The sequence below is a fragment of the Fusarium mangiferae genome, assembly GCF_900044065.1.
Source record: "Fusarium mangiferae strain MRC7560 genome assembly, contig: FMAN_scaffold005, whole genome shotgun sequence".
Taxonomy (NCBI): domain Eukaryota; kingdom Fungi; phylum Ascomycota; class Sordariomycetes; order Hypocreales; family Nectriaceae; genus Fusarium; species Fusarium mangiferae.
In genome coordinates this window covers 1,987,922-1,999,924 of record NW_024573925.1, presented here as the reverse complement: position 1 = coordinate 1,999,924, position 12,003 = coordinate 1,987,922, and the positions used below count along the sequence as shown (strand labels likewise).

The following is a 12,003-nucleotide window of genomic DNA, read 5'->3' as shown; positions in this document are numbered from 1 at the left end:
GAACATGTACAAGGAAGATGTATGGGGTGAATACGCTTCAAATTCTTGCACTTTTGACTCTACGGGACGTGTCTACACATATTCGAAGCATGTATTACACTGTCAACCCTCAATTTCGAAGTTACAGTCACAACAAGTATCTGTTTATATCAGACGATGATGAAACATGATATGATGTATCATACCCTCGAACCCTCGGAGTGTGCTAGCTCCCATAAGCATAACCGAAAGACAGCTGAGTCGACCGCCCCAAGCCGACATTTGCGTATGTTGTGACACAGACCGAACGAGGAATACACTGCCATGACTTGGCTGGCATGTAGTGTTGCGATGTCCCTCATTTTGCTTGCCTCATCATTACGATTCGAAGATTTGAAAGCGGAGGATGTGTGTGTGGTTAGAGTCTAGCTAGGATCTCGACAGTTCAAGCTCTGGTAGAAATTACTGGCCACTAAGCTACCTAAGTGGTTACCTATCACATTGGAATTTACAATCATATGTCAAGTGACAAAGTCGGATCTAGCTTCGCGGCATTGACGGACGCAGTCGCCTTGTCAAGGCTGGGGGTTGGCTTCAGGCGAACCATCCATCAGACGGGAGGCTGAGGCTCTTCATTCTAACGCCCTCAATGACTTGTAAAAGGGTTGCATGAAACTGTCAGAAGAACTCATACGTCAATCCTGGGTCTTTAGTGAGCTGCCGTGTCACTCAAGCTGGCATTGTTTGTACCTGGGCCTAGCATGAGGTTGCGTTGCCTGAACCCGCCTCTACATGAAACTGGGTGTGTACACAAGATTTACATATATACATTCATGAACGAATCGCCTGCATATGACATGATTGTCTTGGACCGTCTTGTTTCCTTGCCGAGAATTCACTGCATCACTGTGGCTTCATGTATAATCCCGTGAGGTTCTATTATCACTGACTATAGTATCCCATATTTGTAGAAATGTGTTGCTACAAGACGATCCCTGACAGCCCAGGCTATGGAAGGCCTCAAGGTCACGCAACAGAACTGAGGCCTCTTCCACACACATACACGCACGCACGCGCACGAGTTCATCGCCAAGGGCATGGATATGAGAGATCGAAACCATGTGCATTCCCGTTTCCCATACTCATCGTCTGGTAAAGCGAGGGGCGCGATCTCACAAAGTTGGCAAATGCGTTGGGATCATCCTTTCCTGGCGATGCGGACTGACCAAAATCCTGGTTTGATGACCATAGTATGCCTTTCTGTCCGCTGCTTGTCTCCGAATGGCCAGAGGCACCGAGATGGCCATCTGCGCCTTGAGTCTGTGTTGCATAATTCGGAAAGCCATTAAGAACATATTCTGGGTCGAACGAAATGAGGACGATGGGCCTCAATTGTCCGTAGGCCATATGAGTTGGTGAATACACCAAGATTCGCTCATCCATAGACCATTCGATCCCTTGAATAGGCTGGACGGGGTTGACAACTCCTTGGAGCTGAGCCGAGTCGTTATGATAGTGGCCTGTTTCTTGGTCTCGTGGCCATGTATTGACTGACGGTTCTCGTTTCTTGGGCTGTACTCTGAGCTGCATCATCGAGTCAGGACTGTAAGCCTCAGAAACAAGGTCGATGAAAGCATCGCACGATGGGTTGTATGAACGCACAAAGCATTCTTGGAGGGTGTATGTTTTGGCATCAGATGGGCCGTCCCCAATGTGGATCGTCTCACTTGATCGTTCTTCAATATGGTTCTCACTGCTCCATTCATCTCCTTCGAGGCTGTCCACAGTCGACTCTGGCGGAGTGGGCAGAGAAGGCTCTGGCTGAGGGGCTTCTTCTTGTTTATCAAAGTGAAGCTCCTTTTTGTAGCACGTCCTCTGGCTGCCTGCATTTCCCGGGAACCACTCCTTTCGAGTCTCGACAATGAAGAGGTTCCCTGTTTTCTCGTCTTTAGTGAGCTGCAGTGAAGTCCACCGCTCGTCTACTGCGCCCTCTGAGTCATGAAGACGCCATAGGTTGCACATGGGAGGCTTCTCGCAACTTCCGTGGACCGCATTGTCCACGGGGAACCTCACAACTTGGTAGAAGTTATTGCGCATTCCGTCATCGGCTTCTGTTCTGAACGTGTTCGAAACACAGTAAAACTGACCATCGATTATTTCAAAGCAGACGTCAGACCCTATACTCTCCCCTTCAAGGTCCCATAGAAACAGCTGCGAATCAGCCCACTTGCGAGTCTGGAGATTGAGGCAGTGAATGCCCCATCTGTAGCTACCGTCTAGCGTGGCATGTGATTTTGAACCCCAGAACAGATAATTCTTGTCATTACGTACAAATAGCGGGTGTCTTGAACACGGCCTTTGTACGACAACCCATGTGGGAGATTCTCTGAGCTCGAAGATGACAAGCCAACTGCTGGTGGTTGAGTCTTGGAGAACTTGAGTGGCAAGGCATGACAAGACGCCCTCGGCGTAGTAAAGGGGTTCAAAGGTGTGCGGTCTTTGACAGTCGTAGTCTCTTACTGCGAGCTTGAGAAGTAGCGGAACATCGACTATCCTTTCAGACGTGAACTTTTTGTCGAGCGTGCTGAGGACGCGGAGATGGTTGCTATTAACAGTGTAGCACAAGTGCCCATTCGTATAAATGAAACGATCTGCCATGGCAACTATAGCAACCATCCATGGTTCCGCTACCTGGACAGCTATTCGCCGCTTAGCAAGCTTACGGAATGACCTTGGGAAGTCCTTGGTCGACTGCGCCTCCTGAGCCTCTGCGGAATACGGTGCCTTCTGAGATGTTGTCAGCGGGGACTAAGCTCACCAAGACAAGAGGCTGGAACGAACCAAGAGTGCAAGGCGACACATTCGTCTATCGTAGAGAATGTAGGTCAAGGATTTGCAGGACAGAGCCAAGTTGAACACATCTTCAACGTTGAGCAACTCAACAAGAAGAGAAACAATCTCGACAGGTAGTTTGAGAATGCTCATGGCGATGCTGCGAGGAGAGAGCGAGGAGACAAGATCCTGTTGAGTGGTGTGTGTTCATGTTCACAAGCGACAAGATATACCGAGATGTATACAGGATACGACGCTATTCACAGTGCTCCGGTAGTTATTAAGTCCCTCATTACAGGAGAAGAGGGGAGCAGAGCCGCAAGAGCCCTCAAGTTCCGAGTCGCGATTTCACAGCCTTATCACGGGTCCAAGGAGCCTACCCCTGCCCAGAGGAATGCCAACGAATTCTTGGACGCCCCATGTCTCTGCTCTCGAATTCGATTAGTTCAAAAAGAGCAATCATAGCGAGTTGGGAATTCGTGGTTGGTTGGTGTTTGGGTCAAGAGCAAGTTTCGTAGGGAATGAGGCTCTTTTTTTTTCGCTGACGACCGCTTAGAAGAGTCTAAGCTCGTGTGCTACATCTTTCGAGAATAGTGCCATTGCTGTTCGTTTTCTTCTCTTTTTCTCTATTCAGGTCAAGGTGACCAGAGCTTGACCTCGATGTGCAAGTCATCGGCGTCACGAGGATATCGAGATGGTGTAGAGTCCAAGTCAGGTTACGCATGTGTCTTCAGAGTATGTCAATAACGTATAAGAGACAAGGCAACAACAGATTGACTTGACCCGTCGTTGCACTAAGCAATTAGTCTCGCGGCGCAGTTGGATTATTCGTCGTACTAACGATGGACATGGCGTAACTAGGTAGTTCTAGAAAGTGAAAAAAAAAAAAAAAAAAAAAAAAAAAAGAGGCTCTGCTGGTGTTGTACGGCGGTTCAATTCTAAGAACTAGGTACAGTCGATATTTTACAAGCCTGCCACTCACTACGCGAGGCAAACCCGACAGGTAAGTATATACATATGTACTCCAGTCTTGTTGTTGAGCTGAGCTTGGAGCCAACCTCAGCTCAACAACAACTCTCATGAATATCATGACTTTACCCTGAAGCAACTGTTCGCGGCGCGATGGGTATTCAGCTGCGAAATCAGGCTGTGGTACCTGCTGAGAGTATTGGTTGCCCATTCCATTCAGCCAATATTCCAGGATTGGCCAATTACATGGCATCTTTCATGTCCTGACATGCATGTTTTGATGGTGTAGGCCCCCTGTTGAGATCCCTGAGGGGTCAACCCCATTTTTGAGCCTCATTCAACCTCGTCAAAATCTGATACGCGTGATTCAGTCCTTGACAAAAGCAGGCTCTAGCATACACGTATGTATGCAGTAACCAACTAACTAACATGCAGGCCCATGCCTCACTAACAACGCTTAGAGTATGCTGCGCGAGTTTAGAGCAATCAAGCCATGCTTGTCTGACATCCATGGCTAGATGCTTCCCCCAAGAGGCCGGCGACGTGTATCAATGCCTATTATTCATACAAGCCATACAAGCCCGACCCCTCCAATGGCCCACAACTAGAAGCTACAAGGCTATCGTGCACGGATTGGTTGAAAATATAGTAGTATTGTATTATCTGCTTCTACAGACAGCAAAAGCCCTATCCATTAACGCCAGAAATGCCCCCTCTTCTTTCTTGCTTGGCCTCAGAGGCTCCTTGCATCTCCAGAAACGAAGGGCCCTTACATTTCGTTTCCAGGACATCGAGCTAACACCACGGACTGTTATTTCATCTTCACGTCTCAGCTCCTGTGCTTCATCCATGCGCCTCGGCCTTCCCTATATCTACCTTTGACTGATGCTGTTCTCTGAATTATGGATGTCTATTGTAAGCAAGTTTTGGTGGGTTGTTTCGTTTCGTTTCGTTTCGTGTCCAGGTATAGAAGTAGTGGTAGTCTTATCACGGATTAGATCACCTTCGTGACCAATGCAACGATCACGCTCCTCAGCTGTTGAGCTGGACATAATTGCCTGTTCCTTGTTAGTACCTGATGAGATCTCGACAACTGACAGTACTCACCTGGGAACTGTCCCTCCTTGCCTTGCAGTCGTCCGCTCCACCATTCGTTCTCGTTCTGGGTCCTTGTAACAATCTCGATAACGTCACCAGCTCGGAAACTGAGATCGCCCTCGGCTTGCGCAGCGTAATCGTAAAGAGCCGTTACAGTCTCAACTCCCGGGGCGGTGAGGCGCATGGGTTTGGGCTTGGGCTTAGGAGGCGGTGGCTTCTTCTTGCCAGCGGCGATGGCAGCCAGGCCTGCATTCGCGCCTGTTGGGGGAGTGTACGGCGGAGGAGCGGCACCTTCGTTGGCGGTCGAGGCGGGGCGTTGATAGCCACCAATTTTGGGGCTCGTCACAGTGCTGCTTGACGGTTTGGAACCCTCGCCTCCCTGTGTAAGGAGTGCAGGCTGCTTGGGGCCTTCGAGGGCAGGCTTGGCCCCGTATCGCACAGGTCGCGGGCGACCGGTGGTCTTGAAGCGACAGATGGATAGTGCCTCGGCCTGTTCTTGAATGTCGCCGCGCTTCTCATGGAAAGCATCCTCAATGTCCAGCGTGAGATCGAAATAGCCGATGTCGCAATTTTGCATCTTCTCATGGAGTGTGTAGAAGATGTTGAGCTGCATATAGTAGAACGATTGGAAGAGGGGCTGGATAAATTCGCGCTCGAGCTGGAACAGCTTGGGTAGCTCGTCCTTGAGGAGGTCGTTGAAGTAGTTGAAGTCCTGGGTGGCTTGCTCGACGTCTCCTTCGGCCTTCCACATTGCCTTTTCGTCCTTGGCAGTGCGCTCTTTCTTGTCCTGCAGCTTCTTGAGGGTTGTGCGGTGTCGGTCGTAGTCAAGTCTCTTGTGTTCACGCTTTAGGGCGGTCTTGCGTATCACCTTGATGACGTCGAGCAACTCATTAGCGGGACGGATAATCCTAGATTCTATCATTTCCAACTCCGGTGCCAACGTCTCTTGCAGGTCCTTGACTACAGCCTCGTATTCTTCGCAAGCACGGATGCCTTCGGGGTTACCCTCAATCTTCATTGAGTCTGGGTCTGACATGCGACCGGAGATGGGCTTGTAGACTTCGGTCATGGCCTTGCTGAACTCGATCTGATGGGAAAGCATGCCATTGATGGACTCGAAGTACTTTTTGGACTCATCGTGGAGCTTCTTGGTCTCAGTCTCGAGTTCCTGGAAACGACGTTCGGCATCGATGTAGACAGCATCTTTGGTATGCTCGCCGATGTTGAATTTGGACTTGAACTGCTGCGGGGCCTAAGAGCAAGATATATGTCAGTACTTGACATCGTATGTCTCATCATGATGGCGTGTCTCGACTCTTCAGCCGCGCGCAAATGGCGTTTTGTGCGCGCGAGACATGCTGGAAATCCAAGCACCATCAAGTGAGGGGCACGGCTTACCCGAGTGAGGCTCTTCTGGAAGCCTTTGAAGCTCATGGCGAGAGCGCGGCGATAGTTGTAAGATTAATTTAGTGATGCTAGGAGTATAGTCGGTGGTGGGTGGAAGGAGAGTGAGTGAGTATCGCGAAAACCCTCAGATCGCGAGGCCGCCAAAGTTAGACGAGAGGGTAACTTATGAAGCTCTCGATTATGACAGGGCAGGACAGCCCAGAACATGACTGAGTGAGTCGTGGAACGGTGACGTCCACTTGTGTGGCTGTGTTTTAGTTTAGCTCCCAGGTTTAAGTTCCCTCACTGGGCCTTTTTTGCTGCCCAGCCCGTCCTATGCCTCGCTGCCAAGCCTGCCGGTTTCCGATGCTGTGGCTATCCAGAGGTTGAAGAAATAATAGGGGCACATGGGGGGAACTGAGGTGACAACGGCGGCAGTTCAAGGACTATTCAGTGCCTAGGTACCATCAGACTGACAGGGAAAATACTTAATAAGGCACGGAGTATATCAAAGTACCTTACTTAGATGTGAGTCCAGTTCTTATAATGTGGGTTTGTCTTGAACCATATACCTTTTGAAAGCACCAAGTTGACCGGAGCAATTAGGTACCTATGTAGTACCTGCTAATTCAGAGCTTGAATTTTAGAGAGTGACCTTAGGGGATCATAGCCACTGCGTCCACTGCGTCATGGGCGTTGCGTCACTCTTGACAGCTTTCAGGGATCAATCTCTCATTTGGGCCACAGGTCGGGTCGAAGGCGTTGCACCTGAGCCATAATGGAAGCCCTTTCATTCTTTTACATACTACTTACCTAGGTACAGTACTGCAAGTAGGTACCTAGTTCAGCCTTGGGGAATGGGAAGCCAATGCCCGGAGAGGCACATACATAAGATAATATGATACGCCGATGCCTATCGGGTTCGGTGAATTGAAGGTTCAATGAAAACTCCGCCAGCACCGCAGAACAAGTTCTGACTGATTGTGCTGGGGTTCTTGATGTTGAGGCTCTGAACTGAACCGAACCGACAGCCTGCATACCTGCTGTAGAGAGCAGACTATACCTGGAAAGACCCTGCAAAGAACGTTCGTTGCATTGATTGCCTCCCGTTACTGTTCACATATCGCCACGAAATAATGACTCTTCCATCTTCTCCTCAACGGTTTCGGCTTCTCCTCCGCCGTAACCTAGGACCTAAAGAGCGCACCTTCTGCCGCTCCCCGGCTTTTTCAACCAATGGCCGTGCCGAATCTGCCGGATGCTTATCACCGAGGGCCCCGAGCCGACAAGCTAATGACAAATCTTGGACCTGGAGCTCAACGCCTCCTCCACCAAAATTCACTTCTTCTCTTCTTCTTCTTCCCACTGGCTTAGCTTGACGTTTCTTCGTCCTTGCAACTGCCAGACATTCAATTCATAATGTCTTCCAATATCGCTTCATGCGCCCTGCGCTCGGCGGGCCGAGTTGGCCTGAGCCCAGCCTCTCGCGTTACTGTAGCTCCTCTGCGAGGTATGGCTCGCGCAGCTGTCGTGGCGAGGCGCACATCACGACGTGGATACGTATCGGAGACCAAGAGGGACAATGCTCAGGTTGAGACGGCTATCAAGCTCGACAAGAAGGCCTTTGCTGACATCCCTCCGCCTGATACTCCTTCCAATGCTAGCGTTAGTCCAATGGCTGGTAAGTGCATCTTGATCAGCTCCACCTAGTGAGCGAGATTTTTATATATATTGAGGCTAATCATCCCAAATAGAGGTCCTGAAGCAAGCAGCAGTTATGGATGAGGGCCAGCGCCCCATCTATCTCGACATGCAGGCTACAACGCCCGTCGATCCTCGAGTTCTCGATGCAATGATGCCATTCTATGTCGGCGTCTACGGCAACCCCCATTCGCGAACACATGCTTATGGATGGGAGAGTGAGAAGGCTGTAGAAGATGCGCGTGAGCACGTCGCCAAGCTTATCGGTGCTGACTCCAAGGAGATCATCTTCACCAGCGGTGCCACCGAGAGTAATAACATGAGTATCAAGGGCGTCGCTCGCTTCTTTGGTCGATCTGGTAAGAAGAAGCACATCATCACAACACAGACTGAGCATAAGTGCGTACTCGACAGCTGCCGCCATCTTCAGGATGAGGGCTTCGAGGTCACATATCTCCCTGTTCAGAACAACGGTCTCATCAGAATGGAGGATCTGGAGGCCGCTATCCGACCCGAGACTGCCCTCGTCAGTATCATGACTGTCAACAACGAGATTGGTGTGATCCAGCCTATTGAGCAAATCGGCAAGCTGTGCCGATCGAAGAAGATCTTCTTCCATACTGACGCTGCCCAAGCTGTGGGCAAGATTCCTCTCGACGTCAACGCCATGAACATTGACTTGATGTCAATTTCCTCGCACAAAATTTATGGTCCCAAGGGTATTGGGGCCTGTTATGTCCGAAGGCGACCTAGGGTCAGACTGGACCCTCTTATTACCGGCGGTGGTCAGGAACGAGGTCTCCGAAGTGGAACTCTCGCTCCCTCCCTCGTTGCCGGCTTTGGCGAGGCTTGTCGCATCGCCAAGGAGGAGATGGCTGTAAGTGCTCATAACTTTCTCAACCCTCTCTCTGTACATATGATGAGCTGCTCTACACATGCATGGCTTTCTGAATGGCCCGTGACAAGGCCGGCCGTGTTGATCGAAGCTTCTGTCTGATCTACGATATCTTTGAATCTTGTCTTATTTCCATATCTACGTACATTAGATACTGACCGATTTATAGTACGACACCAAGCGCATTAAATATCTCTCAGATCGCCTGCTCAACGGCCTCTTATCTATGGAGCACACAACACAGAACGGCGCTGCCGACTCCTTCTACCCCGGTTGCGTCAACGTGTCCTTTGCTTATGTCGAGGGGGAGTCTCTCCTGATGGCCCTTAAGGATATTGCTCTGTCTTCGGGCAGTGCTTGTACCTCGGCCTCACTGGAGCCTAGCTACGTTCTGCGCGCGCTTGGCAACAGTGACGAGAGCGCTCACAGCAGTATCCGATTCGGCATTGGCCGCTTTACCACTGAAGCTGAGATTGACTATGTTCTCAAGGCAGTGCAGGAGCGTGTCACTTTCCTCCGAGAGCTGAGTCCTCTGTGGGAGCTCGTCCAGGAGGGCATCGATTTGAATACCATTCAGTGGAGCCAGCACTAAGCAAGCTGTGATGATGATGATTATCCGTTCACCTAGAGTTCCATGCTCAGTCTTAGTCACTCTGGATGAATCAAGGACGTTAATGACGATGGCCGACTGAAGCGAGGCTCAGTTGTGTCTGTATAGCATACTGTAATATCAGAGATACCTCTTTCTTTTACATTCTGAGGACGAAAATAGGGAGCAATTGGCCAAGGGGGTTGCAAATTATGGGATGGATCAAAGGACGATAACAGGCGCCTCTCATTCATAAAGCACCGGGAATGTGCTTTGCCTGTTGGAAATGAAACAAACAATCGGAGTTGAGTTTGGCTTGAGTTCAAGACTAGAGTCGCACAGAATGAGACACGACCATTCATTATTGCGCATGCCGACCACGTTTTATCTTCTAAAATGGTACCACATGTGACGTGATGTTCAACGAATTTTAGTATTTGACAAAGTGACAGTTGATATGGGTCTGGCTTGATGAATGTTGATAATCACATGCGTGCGGAACAGCACTTGTGCATGCTGAGGGAGGGCGTGTAAGATGGCCATTGCTTCGAATCTCGATCTCGACACTCCTGCACAAACAGCCGACATCAAGTGATGCGGTTGATCCAATATTATCACGTTACTCAACCACTCCGAAACGTGGATCGCGACTTCCTGGCGTTTGTGGGTGAGTTCCATCTATGGATGTACAGTACCTGCTGCCTTCCTTTGTTGACGTCATACCTACCTAGTAACTACTAAGGTAGGCACCTAAGCTCCTGCCCGCCAACAGCTCCTTCTATGTACCTATGTGCCTCCCTGTGCGCGGCGCGTCACTGCAATTCTCGACAAAAATGACATCATTGCACCACTGTAGTTGCCTTGATGAGATATCTTCCTTCGTGATGGACTTCCTTCAAATTACTATAAAGCGTTCTCCTCTCCCGCCTCTCGACTCAACTTGATTCCTTCATCAACATCTTTGAATTCCAAACACTATCAAGAACCCCATCCTACACAGGCACAAACAAACCACAAATCCTACCAATCCCATCAATCAATCAACATGTCTGATACTCCCCAACCTTCCACTCTCAAGTCCGTCGTCGACTCCGCCTCCGGTGCTGTTCAGAGTGCTATTGGCAGTCTCACTGGAAACACCAGCGACCAGGCCGCTGGCGACCTCAAGAAGCAGAAGGCAGAAGCCGAACATGATGCGTCCCACGCTACCGCCAAGCTCCCCGGTGTCACCCTCTCTGGCTCCGGTGCCGCCGCCAAAGATGACCCCAACCGCACTGAGGGTTCTTGGAACCAGACCGCTGGCTCCGCTAAGGAGGCTATTGGTGGAATCATCGGCAGCGAGGTAAGATTGATAACTCCAGTCATGCTTACTTTACTAACATGATTGATAGTCCCTGAAGAAGGCTGGCCATGAGCAGAATCTCGAGGGTAGAAACCAGGAGGCCAAGGGTCAGCTCAGCGATCTCGGTACTGGTATCAGCGACCGTGTCCAGGGTACTGTTGGTGGTGCTGTCTCCAATCTCACCGGCAACAAGGAGCAGGAGGCCCACTACGACGAGCTTCGTGCTGAGGGCAAGACCCGCCAGCGTGGTGTTGAGCACGACATCCAGAAGCAGGCTGAGGCAGAGAGCCGCGAATAAACCGGCAAATCACACACTGGTGCCGGCGCAAGGTGGAAAGCATGAAGAGACCAGAATATGATACCCCAAAGTTGTGGCATGGACGGAAGAGGAAGATCCCACTAGACACTCCTAATAAACACCATCAATAGTTACTTAAACGTTGCGATTTGTGAACTTTGACTGCCGTGCTCGTTCTGTGATACCGCAATTGCATGCCTTCTGGAGCAAAAAGACTAAGGATCTGGTTACGAAGCAGTAGAACGATTTGGGTAAGTTACTAACAACTTAGGGCTTTTGTTAAGAGGATTACCTTATCACTTAGGATCCAGGTCTCAAGTTTTCTTGCCTCCCTGGTGTGCAGCTCACCCTCACACACCAACCCATTACTGCATTCAAGTGCCAAATCACATCGATTGTCATGGCCATATGGGTTTTCAGCTACAAAAGGAGCAAACTTAATAAATATAGTGGTGAGTCCAGAATCTCGAATAAAAAAACTTGCAGTTTTCACCCAAGCACAGGCACTATCATTATGAAGTTCATGTGCTGTCTCCGAAGAGTTTTGCCTTTATTTCGACATTCCTTTGAGTAAATGTTTTGTCATGATCAAAGATACTATGGAGGGGTGTTGTTTCTTACCACCTCAGCGGCTAATTTTCGACTGGTGGCCATTATGAAAACGCATTTTGCCATGGTTTCCTGATTGACACAATCCGGCACGCATTGGCTGATCTATTATGGACACGAGAAGTAAAGAGCTATCATGACACCTCAACACTGAACGTGGGAGGAGACTCCTCACTTGGCGCCATGGCTAAGAATGCAATTCTTAGATAATGCGTGACCCTGAGCTTCGGTGACTACGAGAAGCTGGAATAGCAGAAGAAGCACCGGAATTCTCTATACAAGAGCATCTCAGGAAGGGGGCGGGG

At 49.9% G+C, this 12,003-nt stretch overlaps 4 protein-coding genes across 4 annotated transcripts; 2 read left to right on the top strand and 2 right to left on the bottom strand.

Annotated features, from left to right (window-relative positions):
* Nucleotides 1–1,062: 1,062 nt before the first annotated feature.
* Nucleotides 1,063–2,964, bottom strand: FMAN_07578 (uncharacterized protein; the record flags this gene model as incomplete). Its single annotated transcript, XM_041831218.1, has 2 exons — nt 1,063–2,766; nt 2,821–2,964. The coding sequence occupies 2 exons, from the start codon at nt 2,962–2,964 to the stop codon at nt 1,063–1,065; spliced, it is 1,848 nt and encodes a 615-aa protein (XP_041681804.1).
* A 1,848-nt stretch (nt 2,965–4,812) lies between these two features.
* On the bottom strand, nt 4,813–6,312 carry FMAN_07577 (putative RVS167 protein; the record flags this gene model as incomplete). Its single annotated transcript, XM_041831217.1, has 3 exons — nt 4,813–4,838; nt 4,888–6,130; nt 6,277–6,312. 3 exons carry the CDS (start codon nt 6,310–6,312, stop codon nt 4,813–4,815), a joined length of 1,305 nt encoding a protein of 434 aa, XP_041681803.1.
* A 1,371-nt stretch (nt 6,313–7,683) lies between these two features.
* FMAN_07576 (putative Cysteine desulfurase, mitochondrial precursor (tRNA splicing protein SPL1)) lies at nt 7,684–9,452 on the top strand (the record flags this gene model as incomplete). The annotated part of the gene is made up of 3 exons (XM_041831216.1): nt 7,684–7,945; nt 8,019–8,842; nt 9,030–9,452. The coding sequence occupies 3 exons, from the start codon at nt 7,684–7,686 to the stop codon at nt 9,450–9,452; spliced, it is 1,509 nt and encodes a 502-aa protein (XP_041681802.1).
* A 1,042-nt stretch (nt 9,453–10,494) lies between these two features.
* Nucleotides 10,495–11,089, top strand: FMAN_07575 (uncharacterized protein; the record flags this gene model as incomplete). The annotated part of the gene is made up of 2 exons (XM_041831215.1): nt 10,495–10,791; nt 10,841–11,089. The coding sequence occupies 2 exons, from the start codon at nt 10,495–10,497 to the stop codon at nt 11,087–11,089; spliced, it is 546 nt and encodes a 181-aa protein (XP_041681801.1).
* Nucleotides 11,090–12,003: the final 914 nt, after the last annotated feature.